General features: G+C 40.2%; 1 gene segment (V, D, J or C); it reads right to left on the bottom strand.

The window, feature by feature from the left end:
- Positions 1–3,899: 3,899 nt before the first annotated feature.
- On the bottom strand, positions 3,900–14,878 carry LOC118178730. The segment is given in 6 exon segments: positions 3,900–4,563; positions 5,163–5,282; positions 6,661–6,723; positions 7,263–7,547; positions 13,379–13,523; positions 14,813–14,878. Coding segments are annotated over 5 exon segments (678 nt in total).
- Between the last annotated feature and the right edge of the window lie 9,630 nt (positions 14,879–24,508).

The following is a 24,508-nucleotide window of genomic DNA, read 5'->3' as shown; positions in this document are numbered from 1 at the left end:
CTCCTTGCTATTCAGGTTTTCTTGCTGTTCTTGACAATTTCCCACTTGGTTGTTTGGAAATATATTTATTTAGGGTGCCTTTATTGTCCCCTACCACAGGAGAGAGCTATCATCATTTTGACTTGCTCAGCAAGAAGGGACATACAGGTGTTAGACAGTATACTCTACATTTTCTGTTTCTTTCATCTGAGTTTGAACCTCTGCCTTCTGGTGCTGTCTGATTATTTAGTTTAATGATCAACCAAATAATTATTTTGAGAGAGACTGAAAGCCCTTTGCATCTTTTTTTTTTTTTCTTTTTTCTTTTTTTCCTAGAATTACTGCATTCATTAAATTAACAATAATCTTGCACTGAGCACAGAAACGAGCATCATTCTCTACATACTGAGCTCACAAAAACATTTATGCTCATATTTCCCTTTAGTATCATGAATTGTGCAGAGCAGGATTCTTCTGGTGTGTTTCTTCTACCTGTAACCCAACTGTTTGCCAGACTATAGTCAGTGGAGGGAAACAATTCATAAGTAGTTTAGGGAAGCATGAATAATGTGCTAGAACTATTTCTCTACACAATGGTGGAACATTTCTCTTCTGTGACAGATGAGGAAAAAAGCTAACTCAACCTTTGTAGATATAAGTTCTCTGTAGCCTTTGCAGATATAACACTGTTCTGATGCAGCTTCCTATGCTGAAACTTCAGCTCTTTTCTAAAAGTGTCATTCTGTCTCTTCGTAGTGTTAAGAGGGAGACAGAAGGAGAAGTGCAGGTAAACAGCTTGCTTTGGATAAGAAGAAAATAGAGCATGAACAACAGTTTTTTCTTACCTTTTGTTAGATAAAAAGGCTCCAATTTGTTCTGTGGGTGGCAAGCAGGAAGTTTCTTAGAGCAATGCAATTACTGACAGAAAATGGAAGAAAAAAATCCCTTGCTGACACATAGCAGAGAAGGGGAAACACTTCTGAGCAATCATTCTGAATGAATCGTGTAGAATTTCACTAGCAAAGGGCTTGCCTTATTGGTTTTCATTGCTTTGGTAGTATTTTTTATTTTATATTTATTAATGGAATATTTCCTGAGGAGGGAAATCACAGCTACTTTCAAACTTACCTAGGAAGCCATGCCCTATGTTATTTTCACCGCAATGAATGTCTAGAGCTTCTAGCATACTTCAGCTATAGCTTTAGTGATTATGTTGTTTGGTATAACTGAATGAACACCTTCCAATTTCTTAGGTCTGTGTTAAAAGGAGAAAGGATGTGAATCAAAAACTTTGAATAAAACAAACAAACAAACAACAACAAAAAAAATAGCTCAGAAGAGGCGAGGAGATACAATGATCCACTGCAAGCCATTAAGATCCCTAGCCTGAAAAGTGCATGACCTTTACCTACAAAGAGGAAAATTCCCTAACTCCCTGACACAGGTACATCTGTTGTGTGACTTAGCATTACCCAGACCTGGCTTGGGCTGGGATAGAATTAATTTTCTTCACAGAGGCTTGTATGATGCTGTTTTGGATTTTACTTTTTTATTATTTTTTTAATGAAAATAGTGGTGATAGCACACCAATGCTTTCATTATTGCTGTGCAATGCTTGCATATAGTCAAGGAATTTTCTGCTTCTCATACCACCCAGCCAGCAAGGAGATAGGGAAAGAACAAGTAGCTGGGAGGAGACACTGACATGACAGCTGTCCCAAACTGGCCAAAGGGATATCCCATACCATAACTAGACCTAGACAGTTTCTGAGAGGGGACATGGTCCTGATAAAAGATCCAGCACAATCTACCTAGGAGTAGATTCATAGAAGTTTAAGACCTGAAGAGGAACTGTGTGTCTGCATATGAATCTGCTTCTTCCACCTGTATTGTGTGGTCTATTAAAGTATTGCTTTTCCTATTGTCTTTCTTCTCTATACAATGGCTGGTGCCAGCATTCTTCACTGGGTTCAGATACCTCTCTTTTCCCCAAGGGCAGATAAAACAGTTAAAGCAGTTAAAGGAGTTAAAGCAGTTTAAGCAGTTTGTTCCTGTTTTCTCTTTTGTCCCCAGTTAATGTAAGCCAGCACAGTCTACTTCTTCCTAAAGGAAGCTAATCCCTTCCTTCCAGAAGAAGGCCAACATTTGTTGTTGTTGTTGTTGTTGTTTGTTTGTTTGTTTGTTTGTTTTTCAGAGGAAACAAGAAAAGAGATTGCAACAGGTTTTCCTACAGTATGGTAGCTGGTTTGCCTCTGATTGTCTTCAATATCCACCCTTGGTTCTATTTCTCAGAAATATCATACTGGACAGCTGTGACACAGTCCTCTTATTTCATGTAGTCTGACCTGAAATGCAGTCTCAGGGGAGTTATAGGCCTGGTCACTAATCTAGATTACTCCAGTGACAGCTAACTGTAGTCACTGTGGATGAGTGATAGACTGTGGTAAGAGTCTGAGGGATGAGTAATTCCACCTCACAATTCACAGAGCTGGAGATTCAAACCATCTCAAAGACAGAAGTTTATCTCCATTTGACTGAGACCTAGATAAAAGGTTCATGGGCAACTGTTATTTTGGCAGACTAGTGAGGGAATAAGTGTTCCCCTCTGATCTGTTTGCCAGTGGTGCACAGAGAAATGTGAAATAGCTGACTACAAAAGTATCACACAGGTCATGTATGTCTTCATGCTGGAAATGAGGTCTCCAGTGTCCTGTAACTTTGTGAACAGGTATTTAAAACAATAGTGACTGATGTCTTTATCTGGCTGATATATATCTGTATGATTGAGTGCTATGTCATTCAGTAGTTAGGCATCTGTAGATCCCATTCTTTGCTTGTGCATTGCTACAAGATTTTCATTCAGTCAAAGCTCTCAGGCACAACCAAAGACTACTCAGGAAAATGACATTCCTTGACCTGCACAGAGAACCAGAAATAGTATTCCCAGTCATAGTCTTGCATGAGAGACTGGGAAAATGTATGATGTGAAGTGCAACACAAAAAGGTAGAGGGTGTCATCAGAAAATCAGGATAAAAATATGAACAAGCAAGTGCTTCTATTTTACATTATGGGGTAGGAATGGATTAAAAAAAAAAAAAAAAAAAAGACTTTTTGGATTTTCTGTGCAAATTTCACTCATTTTCTGGGTAGGGTGAGAGTCTTCATCTAGGGGTTTGCAGGATCTGAAGGACTAACCTGACAAGGTTTAATTAAATAGACCTTATTATGCACTTCTTGTAGAGTCTGTCTCAAAACCAGCAGTAACTCAGGCAGTATCTGAAAAATTTCGTTTTCCCTTCAGGATGTGGTTAACTTGTTTTTCAAAACAAGGGGGAGTTCGCCTTGCATCTTGCAAGTTAGTCATAGGTGTTAACCACAGCATCCTGCCTGTTGCTTCTGAGAGCAAGATGAGTTGGGAAATGTGTGTGTTGGGGGTCTTTTTGACTAATAATCAAGTTGCTGTAGAAACTGTATCACTCCATCAAACCATCATATGTTATTTTCTGTTTGCCCCTTCCTAGTATTAATGAGTGGAAAAAAAACATGCTCTCATCTCTTCTGATACCTATATTTTTCTTCCTCATGCTCCTACCAACCTGCCTCTTAATTGATTTTTCCTTAGACATATGTCTCTCTTTGCTGTGATCCAGAATATCATGCTGGGTTCTCTCTAAAGTGATCTGAAAGACAAAATGTCATTCAAATCTGCTAAGTCTAAGATTCATGTCCCCTTCTATATCTCTTCAATGAGCCAAGGAACCCCTCCACTTTCCTGTGCAAACCCTAGAAAATACAAATTCAGTCATCAGTAAATCTAGGTTATGAACAACGCATTTCTAACCTCACTGGTCATTAGAACTGGATTTCAGCAATCTCTATTACAAATTCAGATGAAAAAGCAAGCACAAACCACAGCATCTTGGTGTAATAAAATTTTATTTTGATAATTGCTACAGTAACATAAAAAGCAGATGCCATACACTTTGCAGAAAAGATACAAATTTAATAAAGAAATGTAAATAAAAATGTTACTACAGTTGAACATTATCTGGTTGAAATACATCCTTTCAGATCCAATGCAGCTCTTCTCATCTATACTAGAAAATTATGGTTATTAAAGGTATCTTAAAATATATATATAAATAACATCTACTGTGCCTCTCTCAGAAGTAAAATATCAGTTCTACAGAATAATGCAACATTGTTGTAAAAAGGTATTTTTAGAAGTTCATATATCGATATTGAGGTTTCAATTTTTTTTCAAAACTATCAAAGCAGGTTGAATGCTTCCATGCAAAGGATAGAAATGTGGAAGGATCAATTTCTACTTAGCTGACAGATGAGGAAAAATACTTTCCTCTGGTCACAGAAAACAAGAAGTAGCAAAAGCAATTACAACTCTAAAAACTACATAAACTATATAGGTAGGAGTCCACACTCTGAAATGTCTTAAGGAGATGGCATTGTGCTGTGTTCTAGATGGTTGTTGTCAACAGATTTAACATCAGCTCTTCAAATTGTACTGCTGGTAACTACTTTCTCCTGCTGTTTCTCAGCTTTCTTCTGCCTTGATTCCTCTTTGCCTGGAAAAGAAGAGTATGTTTTAAATTATATTTAATGCATATAGGTGTATGTGCCACTGTTTGATTGCTGTTAGATCAAGATAGGTAGATTTACAAAGCTTAATCTGGATAGTCTTTTGTGCCACTTTTGGTTATATTAATTTAAAAATTCTCCCTCCTCCTCTTTCCTGCTACCTCTTCACATGATTGTGTTTTGGAAGCTTGGCTTTTGATTCTTTATTCTTGATTTTTCTCTAGCCCTTATGTTCTGCCAGATGAAACAATCGTTAAGATATTTCTTAAGCATTTCTGATAAAACCTGAGATGTTCTGTCAAAGCAAGCTTGCTGCAAAGCAAATCTGGGGACCAGCAATCTAGAACTGAGCTATGGATTCATGAAAAGGCTGTGTTTTTTTTTTTTTTGGTTGGTTGGTTGGTTTTGTTGTTGTTGTTTGCTTGTTGTTTTCTTGTTTCCATAAACCTACAACATTTATTAATGGAAACAGGAGTAGATGAACAGATGTCACTCCTTGTGGGGTTTGAGAAGTACACAAAGACAAGTAGTCATTACTGGCATGTGCTTCCAATTTTTCCACAGATGAAACAATGCATTTCCTTACCTCAGAAAAGAAACAACTTGATGCTCATGAGTGTATTGAAGGCAATACTTTTTGCCAGCAGGACTCGTAAACCCAACACAGCCATGGACAGCATGTTTGTTTTCTCTGTTTTGATATCTCCTTAGTGAGAGAAAAAAGATAGGAGAGATCATGTTCTATACTGGGATGTCGTGACATTGTCAGAAAGTGGAAAAAAAAACACAGGCAATAGTGCCAAGGAGAGAAATGGCAGTAAAAGAAAAGATGACAGAGAAACATGGCAACAACAAAGGCAGAGAATGTCTGTCTATATTGGATTTTCATAGAATCATAGAATGGTTTGGATTGGAAAGGACCTTTAAGATCATCAAACCCCAACCCGCCTGCTACATCAGGTTGGCCAAGGCCCCATCCAGCCTGGCCTTGAACACCTCCAGGGATGGGGCATCCACAACTTCTCTTGGCAATCTTTTCCAGCACCTCACTATACTTACAGTGAAGAACTTCCACCTAATGTGTAAAATTAAAGGGAACAGATTTAAATGAGACCATTCCCCCTTGTCCCATCATTATCTACCCGAATAAAGAGTCCTTCTCCATCCTTTTTATAAGACCTCTTTAAGAACTGAAAGGTCACAATAAGGTCACCCTGCAGCCTTCTCTTCTGCAGACCGAACATCCCCTGCTCTCTCAGCCTTTCTTCATAGGAGAGGTGCTCCAGCCCTCTGATCCTATTTTTGGCCCTCCTCTGGACTCGCTCTACAAGTCCACATCTTCCTTAATGCTGGGGGCCCCAGAACTGGATACAGTACTCCAGGTGGGTCCTTACGAGGGCAAAGTAGAAGGGAGAAATCACCTCCCTCCACCTGCTGGCCACTCCTCTTTTGATGCAGCCCAGGATGCAGTTGGCCTTCTGGGCTGCAAGCGCGCACTGTTGGCTCATGTTGAACCTGTCATCCACCAGAACCCTTAAGTTTCTCTCCTCAGGGCTGCTCTCAATGAGTTCTTCTCCCAGTCTGTACTCCTGTCTGGGAATGCAATGGCCCACGTGCAGCACCTTGCATTTGGACTTGTTAAACCTCATTAGGTTATTATGGGCCCACTTCTCAAGCTTGCCCAAGTCCCTTTGGATGGAATCTCTTCCTTCTGTTGTACCAACTGTTCCACTCAGCTTGGTGTCATCTGCAAACTTGCTGAGGATGCACTCAATCCTATCACCTATATCATTGATGAAAATATTAAATAGCACCAGTCCCAAGACACATTCCTGAGGGACACTGCTCGTCACAGGCCTCCACCTGGACATAGAGCCATTGACCACTGTTTTTTTCCCCCCTGATACTTTGTAACTATAACGAGACTTGTCTGTTCCAAAAATAGTTACCCAGAAAAAGCAGGTTATGTTTAATGAATACAATGAATACATGGTATTCTGACTTCTTTGTCCCTGAGAAAATAATTTCAATGCTTTTATCCGCAGCATAGTAACATAACTTTATAATCTCTTTAGTAAACTAACCTTTTGAAGAAGTGTCTGTGGTGTTGCAAACATTTGATGATATTGGTTCTTCAACCACCTTTTCTGTAGCATGATAAAGAAAAGAAATTATAAACAAAATCTGACTTGTAAGAAGAATTAAAGACAATGTTCATATTACTTTTCCCACAGGATCAGGTGAGTGGTATGGTCTGAGGCTCAGCAGGCAGGTCACTAATATTAAGTTGAGGAAAACAAATCTCAGTACAGTTGCACAAAATTAATTTTTAAGTTGCTTTGGTTTTACTTTCTTTGAATGAGCTGCATGATGGGAAAAGTAATGCAAAAATGTAAAAAGCTGTTTAAGAAAAAATAAAAACATTTTTACTTTTTGTTGGTTTTAGAAAAACTATTCCAAACTGTGTTCTAGGAAGTTTCTGCTATATGTTGAAGTATTTAGTCATAAGTTAATATAAACTAAAAAACAAAACAAAACAAACAAAACAAAACAAACAAACAACAAAACCCAAACAAAAACAAAACAAAACAAAACAAAAAACAAAAAAAAAAAAAAAAAAAAAAAGATTGTGTCTTGGAAGACACTGCCTCCAGAAATAAGTTGCAATTGTACCACAAATTTGTACCTGATGATGTTGCATTGGCTGAAAATTTTTTGTTCTTGAAGTTGGCCGTGCAGGATACCTCTGAGTTTTTTGTCACATTGACCACTTTAATAGTATTGTATGTCCCCTCTGATGTCACAGTGGGTGTATTCTGTTCATATATGACTTCAGGAGGTACCATTTCCAAACTGATATCCTTCGGATAGAAATTCCTTGCCAAACAAGCTGCTTTCCCAGTACTGCCACCTTCTTCAAGTGCCTTTGATTTTATCAGAACAACTTCTGGGTCAGAATCTTTCTGATTGCCTGTTTAAAAAATAATAAGAATAATAAGTATTGTTTGGGCATGATTGATTTTATCGAAACCTTGCCTGAGAGCTAAGTCACCTGCAATTCATGTACACTCCTCTGTTGACTAATTCCTGGAATTAACAATGACTAACTGCCTTTTTTGGTCCATTTTTTCTTTCTGCTTATTCCAAAAAAACAGATAAAATACAGAAAGGATATATACGGGTAGGTTTTCCATAGAAGCTTTAATTCTATGGAATCCTAAGCTTCCTTTTGCTAGAACTCATGCCTGTATGTGAATTCTTCAGTTTGTAAGGCACCAGAAAATGAGAAGAGAACTTTGAAGGATTCAGGTCCCAGAGACAAATTATTCTGCTTATTCGACAACTTAATTACTAAAAATAACACAACTACCAAGGCCAGTCCTGTATACCCCTGAGACATAAGGGAATAACTGTTTTTCCTTTACTCACTCTCACCTCCCCAGAGTCTTCTTGTGATGTGGCTAAAAGGTCTAACCATAGCAAGAGTGGTAAGGCAAAGAGAGAAGTCAGTTTGTTACGTCACCGTTGTGCAAGGTTACTCAAATGAGGGGCATTATTTGCAGAAATGAAGTGCTGTTGCTGGAGTGGAGAACAAGGTTGATCTTTTCATTAACTAATGCTCAGATACAGGAAGGTTATTTGTCTCTAAGGCAGCAAATTAGGAGACAAGTAATCAGAAGTCTCTGAATCACTTATCTCTACTTTTCCAGGAATTTGTGATAAGGTCAAACACTTTAAATTGTGGGGGAGATTTTCCCCACTAGACATTGTACAGGTGTAAATCATTCCAATCCAGTCTAGAGACACTGGAAAGGTACTATAATTGGTATTTGGTTTAAGAAAAACTTCTGTACCTGTTTCAAAAAGTGTGAACTTTCTCATTTGTGCACTGTGCTATATTGTTAGTCCCACAGCTTCAGGAGCAGTTAGAAGTATAATGCAAAATTAGCATAATAAGCCAGTTTGAGCAGAACACCCTGAGGCCTATAAACTTGATGCCCATGGACAAATCTTCTTACAATCTTACTTAAAATAGTGTACTAACCTTCAGTGGTAGCTCTTTAGGATTAAGATATTAACAAACATCAAGGTACAAAATATATGCTCTAGAACTGGAGTTTTGAAAGAATCTAAAAGGTGCTGACAAATGTTCACAGGATTTGATATCCTACCCCTCTCCTGTACCTTTCAGCAGAATTGCTCTGGAACTTTCAGAAGCTTTTTTTTTTTTTCTTTGAATTATTTTAGTAGTTAAATTCTTAATTCTGAGCAACAAAGAGTGAAAGCCAAAGACTTAACAACTGCAAAAACCTGATTTTCAACTACACAGCAGCAGCCTTCTCTGGGAATTCCTTATAAGACATAAAAGTAATGAAATAAGATTGCTTAAACTTGAAGTGGAATTTTTTTTCAGGAAAGAGATTGAAAACTATTTAGTGCATATTATCATAATTATTTTTAAACTATACTTGCCTTCGGGTTATACATAGAGCAAGTAGGGTTACTCCACAAACTAATGTCAGGACAAGATTGGCAACATGGACTTGGCTTGGCAATGCTAGGTTAAAGGTTAGACTGTATGATCTTAAGAGATCTTTTCCAGTTTAAATCACAGAATCACAGAATGGCTGAGGTTGAAAGGGACCTTCAGAGATATCTGGTCCAACCCCCTGCCAAGCAGGGTCATCTAGTGCATGTTGAACAGAGTTGCATCCAGGCAGGTTTTGAATATCTCCAAGGAAGGAGACTCCACAACCTCTCTGGGCGACCTGTTCCAGTGCTCTGTCACCCTTACAGTAATGTTTCTTCATATTCATCTGGAACTTCATGTGTTCTAGTTTGTGCCCATTGCCTCTTGTCTTGTGGCTGGGCATCACTGAAAATAGTCTGGCCCCATCTTCCTGGCACCGTCCTATCAGATATTTGTATACATTGATTAGACACCCTTTGAGTCTTCTCTTCTCCATGATTCTATGATTTTATGATTCTAACATGAATTATTATAAAAACATGAAACTGAAGGGATTCATCTACTATGCCTCCTTGACCAAAAGAGCTCAGCTTATCAAAGGCTATCAGGCATTAATATATATATATTTGGAATAGAGTAAGTCCACTTTGACAAGTGCATTGTGATGGCTGTCTTTGCTAAACAGAGGTCTATTAGGCTTTATATTCTGCATGGCAACTGTGTTGCATTCTGCTTTCCTCAAGTCTACCATTTTGTTCTTCACAAGGTATCTTTGCAAGTTCTTGAACAGGTACTCTGATTTTACTCTCTCTCTACTATTCACATCCCAGTACTGAAGAACTGAGGTGCAAGCCAAGCATTATTCTACCTTAACTGCATGGGTTGATTCTAACAATGAAAATAGGCATAACTCCGTCCTTGTCAACACCTAGAGCGAACAGATTCCAAAGAGGACTGAAATCTTCATTGAATTCCTTTAACCTATTCAGTTTAACCCAGGCTCTGGACCATTTAGGAAGATCAAATCAGTACAGAAACACTGTCTAAGACTCCTTTTAATGTTTTTGCATAACATTATCCTTTTGCCCCCTTAGTGCCGTCTTTCTAACCCCTGACAGAACAGAAATTCTTAGGAACTTAAACGTCAACCTCCACAGGACTTTTAGTTCCCTTCAAACTGTCCAAGCATGACTGTAAAACCTAATAATGACTATGGAAAGCTTATTAAAGTGCATAAGTGAGTTGATATTAGGTCCCAAATAAATTCAACATGAACTTGCTCTTGTGGAGTCCACATTCTTTGGGAACTTCTATGAATAAGCATGTTTTTACACTTAAACTGTCCGATCGCATATCAAAGGAGCATGCAAAGAAATCCTAACACATGGGAGAAATTCTGCTTTAATTTTAGGAGGAAGAAGGAAAGGAAAAAATGTTAAAATCCAAACAAGAACAACTCAGAAAAGGCTCATGAGAAAAGAATACCTACTTGGCTCCACGGTCAGTTGAGTCCCCTTCCCGAAGATAAGAGGAGCAGTAACACACAATTACAATGAGTAAATCAAAAAAGACTCATTTTGTTATTCATCCCACATGCATTTCCCTTCCAGGTGTTGTAAAATGTTTTTGCCAGCTACTGTTAGCCCTATGCTTCCCCCTCATACCTACTCCCCCATTATCTGAGATCTTTAAAGTCATTTCATGCTTTCTGATCTCCAGTATTTCTAAACAACCACCAGTATGCCAGGAAACTGCTCTTCTGGCATAACTGACTGGGTCAGATCCTCAGCAAGAACAAATGTTCACTGTACAATGATCATTAATAAAGAAGAATTATTTCTTCTATATCTCCAGCAGTCTCAACTGAGTCCCATTATTTTTCTTTACCTGAAAATACATCCATGAATTCCTATCTTACTTGCTTTGGGGAGAGATTTTTATATTACAGTCTGGAAGAGGCATTTTATTAGTACAAAAAGTCATAGGTCATAGTTCTTTTTTTTTTTTTTTTCTTTTTTTCTTTTTTCTTTTTAATCTTACAATGTTAAGATAATGTTAGAGGCCTTAGTTTTCTTGATTAAAGTTTTATCTAGAATAAACAAAACCAAAACCAAAATCCTTATCTGACCTTAACTGAACACTCAAGAGAACATGCCTTGAGTATATTACTATATTATACTATACTATACTATATTATACTATACTATACTATACTACTGTTTTCTACATTTTGTCTGTGGATTCTCAAAAAAAAAAAAAAAAAAAAAAAAAAAAAAAGGTAATGAGGTATGTCTGAGGTAGCAGATGGATGAGGCAGCATCTTTAAATGTTTACTAGTATCTCCCAGAAAAATCCAAAATGAGCAACAGAAGGGTCAGGCTGCCAGAATTCTTGAAATATTGGCTTCAACATATGAAATATTTCAATAGACACTGAGTGACTTAGATGCTTAAGGCCTATTATCTTTTACTGTCAAGCATCTTATCCTAAAGTCTTTCTGCAGCTTTGGAATTTTCATCCTACCCTCAACTAGAAAAAAAAAAAAATATATTGAAAAGCGTAAAAATTGCACTCAACTGAAGTTTTATATAATTTTGGAACAATATTTCTGAGATTATAGATAGACAGGAAAAACAGAGAAAGAATGACTTAAAAGTATTTCAGGGTAGAGAAGACAAGGCTAGTATATTTCTTTCACCAAATGATTTGTTCTCTAACCCATACTGTAGGAAACTCATGAAAACATTTAAAAATTTGAGTAATGTATTGTAAGAATTTCCCTAACCAAGAATATCTTGCTAGAGTCAATGATTCATATGCTCCCTTCAGCTGATTAGAAACATCTTTTCTTGTCAGTAGAACCAACACTTTGAAAAGCCTACGTATTGGAGAACAATTTTTGTCCTTTTTCCTAGAAAACAAGAGCCATTACACAGTACTTACTGATAATGAGAGGTCACAGGAATTTGGCTAAACTTTTTTTAAAAGACATATGTAACCTTTATGTGAGAGACAAGATTGTCATATTAGCATTCCTGTGTATGTCTGAAACAAGAATACCATTGTTCAGACTTCTACCTGCCAGTCTGCGTTTTGCTGGTTGTTTTTACCTGCCAAATACTTTGGAATATTTTACCTCTTTGGCTGACAAATGCAAAGTTAAATACATGTAGGCTGATGATAGAATAATGAAATCTGGAAGTATCTTCTCGTTCTACATTTACAGCTGAGGATTTGTTGTTTGGGAAGAACAGACCTTTCTTCAGAGTAATACATTTGTATGACAAATTGCTATTTGCTATTTGCCTTTGCTATTGGGATGGGATCTAATTGTTCCAAAACAGACATTTATTCCATAGCAAGATATCCTTCAGACCTGGATAGATATTAGACAACACCTAAGAGAGCCTCATTATCTACTTCAGGAAAGAGAGCTACACTCTTTAGGCATACAAAATGACACAGGACATTTTTGCAGAATTTTAAAGCCATGACGACCTCTGAAAGCATTGCAACAAGTTTTAAGGTATGCACCGGGATGTTTAGAATAACAGAGAACAGATTCCCCTGATGCCCTAGCATTCACACTGCTGCAGAGAAGGCTGGGGTGACATCTGTCTTTATTGTACATGATGAAATTCCAAATAAAGTAATAAAGTTAAAGTCAGGAGGAATTACGGCTTATTATAACCCCTATCTCTTCCCCCTTCCCCCCTCCCTCCCCCCCCCCCCTTGCATTTGCAAAGCCTGAATAGCCAAATCTCATTCATTCCACATGGTCTTGGATGTGAGGCAGGTCTGAAAATTTAAACCCAAGGTTATTTAACCTCCTTCCTTCTCTGTCAATGGAATTACTTACCTCGTAGCACTGTGAATATGGTGACAGTGAAGGAAAAAGAAAAACAAAAAACACCTTTCATACTAGAGAGTTAGGGACTCATCTCAGACTCTGTCTCCACTGTCAGTTATTTACTATGTTATGCATACCTGCTCAAAATAAGACAGTGAAAATCCACTGAAGAACTGATGAGGATAAGACACTTTACAATAAAGCTGGGACAGAATGCTATCCAGACTCAGAATTACGATGTTAAACTTAAGTAATTAATGCACACCAGGTGTTTGGGAATCATGGATTAATGGTGATATACGGAGGTAACCTAGTTGGTCCTGTGAAACCTTCCTAAGCAGGTACAAGATACGGACTCAGTTTGAAGCCCTGGCAAGAGAGACTACGCTCCAGGATTATTACAGCAGAAAACTCTTATAGTGAACGCAAACCACTGGATCACTTTAACACAATTTTTAGATTTAAAAATAATGGTACTTACTTGGTTCGACTGTGAGAGTGGTTCCACTTCCAAATACAAGCTTATCTGTTATCACACTGTTAATACCTAGTCCAATAAGTAACTCTTTCCTTGCTGTATCTATAAGTTGGTTTAAAAATAGGAGAAGAAAAACCAGATACTGCTCCTATTGATCCACGTATAAAATCCCATGAGGGTGTTTTAATCCACACATTCTTCTGAACCTGGAAGGGAGCAAACAATAATTGAATAGTTCAATGATTTCAAATAGCTTGATCAAGTACAGAAATCCCAAGTTCTCCCTTTCTTCCATGTTTTGGCAACTCTGTGAGATTTATTTTTCCAGGATAAATGAAAATATGAAAAGAACATTGGATTTGTCTCCTGACATATTTCAGGCTTTTATGTAATTTTCTCTCAAAAACATATAGCCATTTTTCCATCTTTCAGTTTTTGTACAGGGCCCTATATTGTTTATATCATTGTGGTACTCCAACCCCAAAACACTATGATATATTTCATTACAAAAACTCCCTCCTTTGTCTACACAGAATTTTGGGTTATACTGGCAGTCACATGACTTCTTGAGTGGTTTCTATACTTACATACCACATGAAGAATATGGTATGGCTTTCAAGAAAGAGTCTAGAATAAGATAAAGAAGGTAAAATTTAAAGTAGGAACTTTGGGATTACATATCACTTCTGAAAAGTCTCATGGAGTTAAGCTTGTAAGAAAGCAGGAAAAAAAATAAACACGGTATCTTTAGTACTATTTCAAAGCATTTTGGAAAATTCTCATAGGTTGCAGAAAGGTGTCTACGTTTTCATCTTGAATTTGGTTTCATTGCTCAGCAAGGTGACAAATGTGCTTGATATTGACACTTAGAATTGGTGTCGGGGGTCATCTAGTGCCTTAGGAAGTCTTAATCCTTTTTTTAGGTAAGATGAGAAAGTAGAGAAAATTATTGTTCTTTGTTAGGTGGAGACACTGCACCCATAGTAGTGGCTGTCAAGGAGTAAATTGTTTGTAGCAGCTTGATCAAAGCCTTCAGGATGATCAAGATGTTCACCATTAGCACTATCTAGACCTAGAAAATTGTACAGAGTATAAGCAGAGGAACATACACTGTGTGTGAATGTATCTGTCTGTTCTGGGCTGGTTTAAAATCATGTGGCTCTTTATTTGGCTCATCTAGGAATCAGAGGTGTAATGATTAAATGCCTTTTCACTATTGTCCAAGATGTTACAGTGGGAAAAAAAATAAATAAAAATGAAAGTCCCTTCTACAGTTGTCTTGCAATGAAAGAATATAAATTTAAAGATGAGAGAACAGACAAAGGAATACTTAACCAACATAGTAACCCCTTGGTACACACAAAGATCTGTGTGCATGTTCTTTCATCACAGAAAAAAGATAATAAGAGCAGTGTTTGAAATACACACCTTTCTTACTGTGAGGTAAACTGAGGATTTATTAACAATATGTAATGATGGAGACTTCAGCTCACCATCTTCCATGATGCTTCCAAGGGCTTAAAGAAATGCAACTTATTTATATTTCCTCTGACAGAAATGGAGGTGGCATCTTACATATGGGAATCTTTTAGAATGATCCTTTAAACACCCTCCATGGTGGAAAGATGCTGACATTGCAGCTGTTAAGACCAGAGTAAGGTGCTGTGGTCTTCTAACCTGTAGAATATGTGTGGTCAATGAAGATCTGTGTCACCAAAAAAAAGGAGCTGTGTGAGGAGGCCAACAGAGATGAAAACAAAAACCCTGTAGTTTCAAGAACCCAACTCCCAGTTTCTAACAGAGAAGCAGGTTGTCTGTATCCAGCAGTTGGGAAAAGGAGACTCCTGTGATGATGAAGGCTGGGAGCTGTGATTTCTGTTGCTCCACCTGAAGGTTTGCAACTACAAAATAGATTGATTACCCTCATAGTAAACAAGTAGAAAGAACTCTGTGAAATGAACTGTATGTGCCCATAGGCCACGAATCAGGAGCACCAGAAAAAGTGGTGAGTGTTAGTAGTGGGAGGCTCCCTGCTCCAGGGGATGTAAGCCCCCATCTGACAAGCTGACCTGTCATCTAGAGAGGTTTACTACTTTCAAGGCTTCAGATCTGGGACACTGTCAAAATTCATAAGACATATAGATTATTAACCCCTGCTGCTCTTTCATGTGAGTACTAATGAAACTGCCAGGAGTCCTGGAAAGTAGCCAGCATGACTAAATGATTTGAGAGGTGATAGTCAAGGATACAGGGGTTTCTATTTAATCCTATTGGTGAGGAGGAAGGAAGTGAGAAGGAGGAATGGGTGGATCCTGCTGGTTGAGAGTTGGTGGCAGTAGGGACTTGGTTTCTATAGCCATCAGACCTATTGGACTGAGGACTGTGTGAAAGAGATGGGATCCACCTGACTAAATGGGCCAAACGCTTCTTTGCCAATAAGCTGAATAACCTGGGCAAAAGAAAGTCTTCACATGTGACTGAGTTCCTCTCTGAAGTGCCTAGGCAATAATACATGCAAACCCAGGAAAAGAAAAACAAGATAAATTTAATCTCAGCTTGTAGTTGCAGGGCTATGATCTCACTGAAATCATGGAGACGTGGTAAGATAGTTCATATGACTCAAGAATTGAAATGCATCTTGAAGTCTAGATTACTGTACACTGCCTGGGCCTCCTATTTAGCATGGCCCACATGGCCCAGTTTATCCACCACAACCTGGTTGCAAAGCTTTTGGATCACAAAGGTTTGGTGGGAAAGCTACAGAAGTACTGTAGGGGATGGAGACAGGCTCATTAGGAAAGACAGGCTGAGAAAGTGGGGATAGGGAATTGTTCTTTCCATGATATCTGAAATGCGTGGTTCTGCTTTGGGACACACAATGAGAGAGATGATAGCATATGGGTCAGGATTAGAGAGCAGATCAGCATGACTGATATAATGTGTGACTATGACAGATCATCTGATCTGGAAGAAGAAGGAGATGAAGCCCTCTGCAGACAACTGGAAGAAGCCTCATGTTTACATGGGGGACTTGAACCATGCCAAATATCTGCTGGAAGGAAAGCAGAACAGGACACAAACATTCTAGCACTTTTCTAGAGCTTACTGTTGAAAACGTTATGTCACAGGTAATAGAGGAGCTGGACCTCATCCTTGCAAACAAGGAAGAATTAGTGGTAGATGTGAAGGTCAGTGGTAGGCTTGGCTGCAGTGATCATGCAGTGTTTGAGCTCAGAGAGGACAAAGAAATGCAAAAAGCAGAACCACAGTCCTAGAGTTCAGGAGAGCAGAATTTGACACCCTTGGGGATCTGCTTAGAAGAATCCCATGGGTTATGGTCCTGGACAGAGGAGGGGTACAGGAAAGCTGCTTGATTTTCAGAGATCACCCCCTTCAGGTTCAAGAATGGTTCATCTTGGCAAGGCAAGAAATCAAGCAAAGGTAGCAGGAGGCCAAAATATTGAACAAGGAGCTCCTGAACTCAGAAATAGAAAGGAAATATGCAAGAGATAGAAGCCAGTGCAAGTGATCTAGGAGGGATATAAGACACCCTGCCTGATCATGCAGGATTAGGGTTGGGAAAACCAAAGCCCATCTGGAGCTGATTCTGGTAAGCCACATGGAGAGCAACAAAAAAGTTTTATAGGTACATCATCAACCAAAGAAGGACTAGAGAAAATGTGGGCACACTGCTGACTGGAGCAGGGGAGATGGAGACAAAAGCAAGTGAAAAAGTTGAGGCATTCTGAGGCACTTGGTGCCTTCTATGTCTGTCTTTACAGGTAAGTCCAATCTTCAGAATTCCCAAGTACATATATTGGAGACGCATGCGTTTCAAAGTCCTTGTTCTGATGTCTGGTAGCTGGAAGATTACTAGTGGGAAGTATCCTTTGTAGTCTCCTGCTTTTGTACTATTCTTCATGCCTCTGCTTCTATATGTTTTTGGATACAGAGCTAAAAAGATCTCTATTTTTACTAAAAAAGAGAGTCAACAAATCTTACCTACTATGTGATCTAAGAAAAAGAAGATAACACAATGCTGAGATTAAATAGAAACACCTAAAATACAGTAGTTCTATCCCTACCTGATCAACTTGAGTTGACAGGCAGATGTCCAAAATCACATCATATGCAAGATGTGAGATCTGATGTGAATGTCAGGGTTTTGTACAGAAACTAGGCTTGTATAAGAATGTCTTCCCACTCTGAGTAATGCTATGATTCAAATTTGTGTTTGTGAATACAGTTGTCTTAAGAAGAAGAGACTATGCAGGGCACCATGTTTCTGCATTTGAGAGAAGTCACTGAATAAGCCAATTTGTGTGCAGCAGTTCAGTCTACTTCAGTCACTGTGGTACGTAGTCAACACAGTGGTAGACTGTTCTACAAAAACATCTGTTGTTTTGTTGTTGGATTTTTTTTTTCTTTAGAGTCAGGTGTTCTCCTTTTTCAAGTCCTTTGAATAGATAATTTTATTTTCCTCATCCTCTCTACTGTTATACTTTTGAATAATCTAAAACTGTTGCAGAGAGGTTGTTATACTCTAAAACCAATGCTGTCAGCATTGCTTTTTTTGGCAGAGTAATATTCATCTTTAAATATAATATTGCCCATACTTGTCATAAATGATGTTGTTCCTTTTGAGTTGTTAGAGCTTTTCTCACTTGACAGACCTTATTTCTGGTTCATCTTTTACCAAATATAATGCGATTTGGGGTGAAACATGTTAAAGAATATCTGGGGACCAGTTGCACCAGTGCTATTAATCATAGAACCATAGAATTATGGAATCATTAAGGTTGGACAAGACCCTCAGGATCATCTAATCCAACCATCTCCCTACCACCTATGTCACCCACTGAACCATGTCCCTAAGCACCACGTCCAACATTTCCTTGAACACCCCCAGGGATGGTGATGTTTGCCCACTTCCCTGGGCATGTGATGGTTGCCCACTTCCCTGGGCAGCCCCTTCCAATGCCCGACTACTCTTTTCAATTTAGTTTCATTCTACATTTCCCAAGTCTTACTGGACCTTAAAGCATTTGTTTCTAAAGCCTATTGTCATGTCAAATAAAAAATGAGTCCATATTTACTTTTTTCAAAAGTTGTTTTCACTGATGGTTTTTTAATGGATTCTATTTGCATGGATATGCTAAAGATGTTTATTTACTAAGGTATTTGATCCACAATATTTCTTGTATGAGTGCCATTTTTGTAAATGTTTCTGGAGGTGAGTTTTTTTCCTGATTCTATGCACCAATTTTTCTCACTTTCTCTGATATGGTGAAATAGATTTCTTGGCTACTGAATTGTCTATATTTTGGACATCTTAACTACTTTTATGTGACTTAGCTGAGTTTGAGAGTCCATAGTCATGGATTATTACAGCTGTCTTTAAAAAATAAAAAATAATAAAAAATCTGATTTTGATTATTTGGCTTAATGGCTATCTACAACTGTGAAGCAGTTTCCGAATCAATACCATTTCTAAGACACAAAAGGAAATAGCAGTATTTCAACCTGTTCACATATCTGCCTGGTTCCATGCTGTATTACTCAATTTGTTTATTAGCATTATTGTTGTTGCTAAATACAAAAGTGTATTTCTCATTTTTAATCACTATTTTTAATACCAGTGCTGCTATGTTTTCTGTTGTCAAGCTGTATATGTTCATCGACACTTTCCTTCATTGTGTCAAATTGGTTTCTCCTTCTTACCTCACCCTTCCCCAGGAAATGGTTGAGTTAACTGATGTGATACTCTCAGTCTCTTGAACTGTCTGCAGGACAAAGAGAAATTCTAGAGATCTCCAGTGACATGCCTGGTTAGCTGCAGGTGCCCGTCCCACCCCCTTCACTTGCTGCCAAATCATACCAGGGCAGCCTTCTTGCCACTGAAATCTGAGACATAGTATAACAGCCCTTTCCCATGCCAGGCCTTTGGGTACCCACAGAAACACACCTGTCTTTTACAGCCTCCTGCAAGCCATGCACTTGGGTTTGTTTGGTTTAAAAGCTGAGTTCTGCCTTTGTTTTAGTTTTTTTCTTTCTTTTTTTTTTTTTTTTCTTTGTCCTGGTGCATGCCCTCCAAAAAGTTCCAGGAGGCATTCCAATACTGACAGTGAGGTGCTAGAGAGAATGTTTAGACTATTTGTCTTCTACAAGGTGATACTGAAGACCTCTCCTTCAGTTCTGTGTCAGAAGAAGTAAGAGAGGGAGTGCCTCTTCCTCCAGAAGAGTGTCCTAAGGAGATGAAGACATATTTTGTATAGGGAATAGTTGTTTGGGTTCTTTAAGCACTTGCCAAAAGGTCTAAAAGGCCTTTTAAGAGAAAAAAAAACTATCTTGACCCTTTCAGCACAATAATTCTTAGCCGCTAAACAATCTCCATTTGTATTTTAAACCAATTTCCCTTTTGGGGGAACAGCCCACTCTGAGCTTAGCTCCCAGAACATCTACCTGATTTCATCACACATATATAAAAAGCTGTGTCCATGGCTCTCATTGGAAGGAGAGATGATTCTGGGATGCAGCTGTCAAGAAGGTGACTTCTCTCTTAAGGGATACAGTGGACATTATGTTCTTTTATGGACAGAACCAACCCATATATTCAAACTGTCTTCCAAGGCAGAAATGCTACTGGTCATTTGTTTCCTGTAGACAGTGTAGGTGATCTTAAGAAAATTGTTATTTAAGAAGACCAAACAGTAACTCACAACTTCCATTTGGGGGTAAACAGATAAAATCAGTGATTTAAAGTGGGATCTTTAATACCTGCTTGGGAAAGTCCCTATGCTGCAGACAGCTACAGGAAAAGAAGGTGGTAACAGAAGAAATAAAAAAGCATCTGCTCTATATTTATAGCTCTTGAGAGACAATTGATATTGGCCTGACAGGAACTCTACTGTGTTGAATGACTCGGGTTAATCCATGGCAATGATTATTCCACAAAGCCAAATGTGGTAATCAGGGTAAAGACTGGGGATAAATGACCCCATATGCCTCACCGCAATCAGCTCCGGATAGGCTTTGGCCTTCCCAACCCTAATCCTGCCTGATCTGACAGGGTGTCTAAATCCCTCCCAGATCACCTGCCTCTTGCACATTTCCTTTCTGTTTCTGAGTTTGTTCAGGAGCTCATGATTTTAACCTCCTTTACTTGATTTCCTGTTTTGTCATGATGTAGAAGGTCTAGAAAAGTGCTTGGATTGCTTGTTCCTTCCAGCAGATATTTGGCATGGTTCAAGTCCCCTGTGAAGACCAGGGCCAGTGAACGTGAGGCTTCTTCCAGTTGTCTGCAGAAGGTTTCATCTCCTTCTTCTTCCAGATCAGATGATATGTCATAGCCACCCATCATATCAGTCATGCTCTGCTCTCTAATCCTGACCCATATGCTATCATCTCTCTCATTGCGTGTCCCAAAGCAGAACTCCATGCATTTCAGATAGTCTGTCGTGGAAAGAGCAATTGCCTTTCCTCACCTTCCCAGTCTCTCTTTCCTAATGAGGTATCATAGAATCATAGAATGGTTTGAACTGGAAGGGACATTAAAGATCATCTACTGCCAACCCCCCTGCCATGGGCAGACACCTTCCACTACACTAGATTGCCCAAAGCCCCATCCAACCTGTCCTTGAACAATTCCAGAGAGTGGGCATCCACAACTTCTCTGGGCAACCTGTTCCAGTGCCTTACCACTACCATAGTAAAAGATTTCTTCCTAAAGTCTAATCTAAATCTACTCTCTTTTAGGGTAAAGCTATTCCCCCTTGTTCTATTATTGCACTTCCAGATAAAGAGTTCTTCTCCACCTTTCCTATAGGTCCCCTGTAAGTATTGGAAGGCCACTAAAAGGTGGCCAGAGCCTTTTCTTCTCCAGGCTGAACAACCCCAATTCTCTGTCTTTGTTCATATGAGAGGTGCTTCAACTATCTCATCATCTTCATGACTCTCCTCTGGACTTGCTGTAAGTCTATGTCTTATTTATGCTGGGGGCCCTAGAGCTGAACACTACTCCAGGTGAGGTCTCACAAGAGCAGAGTAGAAGGGGAAAAGCACCTCCCTTGACCTGCTAGCTGCACTTCTTTTCATGCCCCCCCTTCTTTTGATCCACCCCCTACAGTATTTCTGCAAGCTATCCCACCAAATCTCCATGATCCAGTACCTTTGCAGCCAGGCTGTGGAGGAAAAACTGGGCCATGCTAAACAGGAGGCCCAGGCAAAGTACGTTAGCCTGCAGTACACCGTACAGCCTCTGAACTTCCCAGTATAGCTACTATTGGATCATAACTTGTCATAAATTGGATCATAAATCTGTTCCACTCTGCTGCAGTTCTGCTCCAGTGAGTCTAGCACCACACTAATATGCTGCCTCATCCCTTTGTTTTGCTCCTGAATCTCCACTGCTCCCTTAGTGACCGGAAGCCTTCTCCATAGACATCTCCCTCCTTGTAAATCTGGTCCAGAGAACAACATGGCCTCAACAACATGGCTCCAACTTAGCAGGAGCCCAGAACTCCCCTTAGGACCTTTGCAGCTACAGTACAGGACTCCTAAGTGGACCAAGCCCTGGCACAGTGTCATGGTTTTGACTGGTACCACCTTTAGGGGAACGCTGCCAACTCCACAGAGTGTATGAATCTATCCCCCTGCAACCCCATCTTTTCCCAGGTACTACAGCCTGGCTCCCTGGGGAAGGGATCTAGGACAGGGCTGGAAAAGGGAGTTGAATAGGTCAGAGGAGTCCATTCGAGACTTGAGGGTGGGCAATGAAGCAGTGGGATGCAGGATTAGGGTGGTGTAGGGTGCCCTGAGCAGCTCGGGGCTGTCCCAGCATGGCAGGACATGCCAGGTCCTCTAGAGCCCCTCAAACCCATAGGTTACTGGATTGTTGTTCAGGCCCAGGGCACCTTCCATACCCTCTTTGCTGGGGTCCCCAGTGAAAATTCCTGCTGGCCTCAGTGTGCACACATGAGCAGGTATGTACATGGAGCCACAACTAAAAACAAAGGGAAGAGACTACTCAGGTCCAAGGGAAAATAAGTTCTTCAGCTCAGCTCCTGGTGCTGCATCACTCTGGGACTCCCCAAACAACATGAGTTTCCAAGAACCAAATAAGATCTGGCTTTCCATGTTAAAAATACAGTCCTTCAATACTTACTGTGTTTCTTCTGAACATACTATTCCCTTATTGCCTTCTGACCGTGAGAGGGACTGAGAATGAAGAAGGTTAGCAATGTGTTCATGGTTTTCTGTGAGCTTGTGAAAGATTCTGCTGCTACCTTTGTTCCCTTTTGGGAAAGCTGACCTCGATGAGCCTTGAAAAGCTTCTTGAAGGCAACCACAAAAGACAGGGCTGGATTTTAACCCCCTCCTTTACATTTCTGCCTATGATTCAACCACTGTGCCATTTTCCAGCTCTCTGGTGCTGCAGGTGGCTGTGTCTGCAGCTGCTGGTGAGAGCACTTCCAGGGAAAGGTCATTCCTGGAGGAGCCTACAGACCTGGTGACTCCAGTCTGGAAGGATGAAGCAAAGTGTTGGAGTCCCACAAAAAGATATTGTAGCACTATATGCTGCAGGTCTCTGTAAGGAATCTGCCAAATCCAGCCCCAAGTGTAGTTATGGGTACACCAGAGATGTGACAGGTATGTGTGAGATACTCTGTGATCTTCCCTACTATGGGCCCAGAGGCCTCTGCATCTGGCAAAGGGCACTAACAGCCCCGGGTGACAAGGATGAACAAGCAGTGAGAGCTCAAGCAATTGTTTCATCCACTCTATCATTTTCTCAGGCTTCTACTTGTGATCTATGGAATCAAGGGGCTGTAAAGACATATGTTCAGCAGCTCTTGCTCTCATTATATTCTCAGATCTGTGAGAGAAGCCCATGAACAACAACAACCAACCCAGAATTTGACCAGAGGATGAAGCACTCAGATGTATGCACAGACTTTCATGTTATCAGGGAAAGAACCAATTGGAAATAATGTAAACCTAGCTTTGTTGCAATACTGCTTTGTTAAGCCTACAGTACACTGATGTGAAAAATGTCTCACTTTGGATGAAAGGCAAATTTTGTCTTTCCTGAACTGTCTTCCATGTGAAACTACAGACATCTACTTTCTTACAGTGAGCTCCCAAAGGACCCTTTGTACTCTCCCCTTTTCCCCTGTTCACCCCTCAGAGAACAATACTTGTGGGCTGGACTGGATCGAACCAAGCTATACCTAAAACCAGACCTGGGCTTATCTGTTGGGCAACTATAGGACACCCATCCTACCACAAAACAATGGAAACAGGGAAACTTGTTTCCAAAGGTGATGCTTCAGGAACAAGAGGAGGAAACAGCAATCAGAAGTGTTAGAGCTCCTTTGGGGACAGAAACAGGTAGAATATGTCTCAGAGTCAAATGATTAAAAACTGTACGTTGTAACAAAATGGCTCTCTGGGAGCTGCCCCTCGTGCAACTCCATTAGGCTCCAGTGCCAAGAGCCAGAGCCCAGCAGGCAGGATTCAGTTAAAGCTCAGCTAGATTTCCTGTCTCTGTGTGAACAGCACAGAAATAGTGGGCTGAGTCCTGGACACGCAGGTTATTCAGTCAGAGCTGTCCTGGACTTGGAATTCTCTTGAGAGGCTGTCGCTCAGCCCTTCACTGCTGGGCCATATCTAATATATGAGGAGCCAGGGCTAATATAGGACAGCCATTGAAGACTGCCACCAAGTGCCTGACAGTACCACAGAACACCGTAAATTGCAAAGTTGAAGCCAGATCCCCGGCAGGAGAGTTGCACGGATTCCCCTGGTACTTGAAGACGTCCACCAGGCTCCACCAGCATCATTTCAGCACACACACCTGCAGAAGGAGAGCACAGGGAGTGAGGCAGGGTGTATCAACGGAGGAAGGATGTTCCCCAGAAGCTCCAGTGACTACAGCCCAGCACAGGCTGAGCCGCCAACCCCCTTGCTCCCCACAAAGACCCTGGCCAGGGGCACTGCCCCGACAGCCCTCCTCGGGGCTCAGACACGGCTGCTCCCAAAGAGTCCCCGACCCCGACAGCCTCCCTCTCCCACACACACCGACACCGGCCCCGGCCCCGGCCCCGCTGCCCTCCCCGCACGCCGCTCACCTGC

This window comes from Oxyura jamaicensis, chromosome 27 (assembly GCF_011077185.1).
Source record: "Oxyura jamaicensis isolate SHBP4307 breed ruddy duck chromosome 27, BPBGC_Ojam_1.0, whole genome shotgun sequence".
Classification (NCBI taxonomy): Eukaryota; Metazoa; Chordata; class Aves; order Anseriformes; family Anatidae; genus Oxyura; species Oxyura jamaicensis.
Note: the sequence above shows the minus strand (reverse complement) of the source record. Positions and strands in the feature narration are given on the sequence as shown.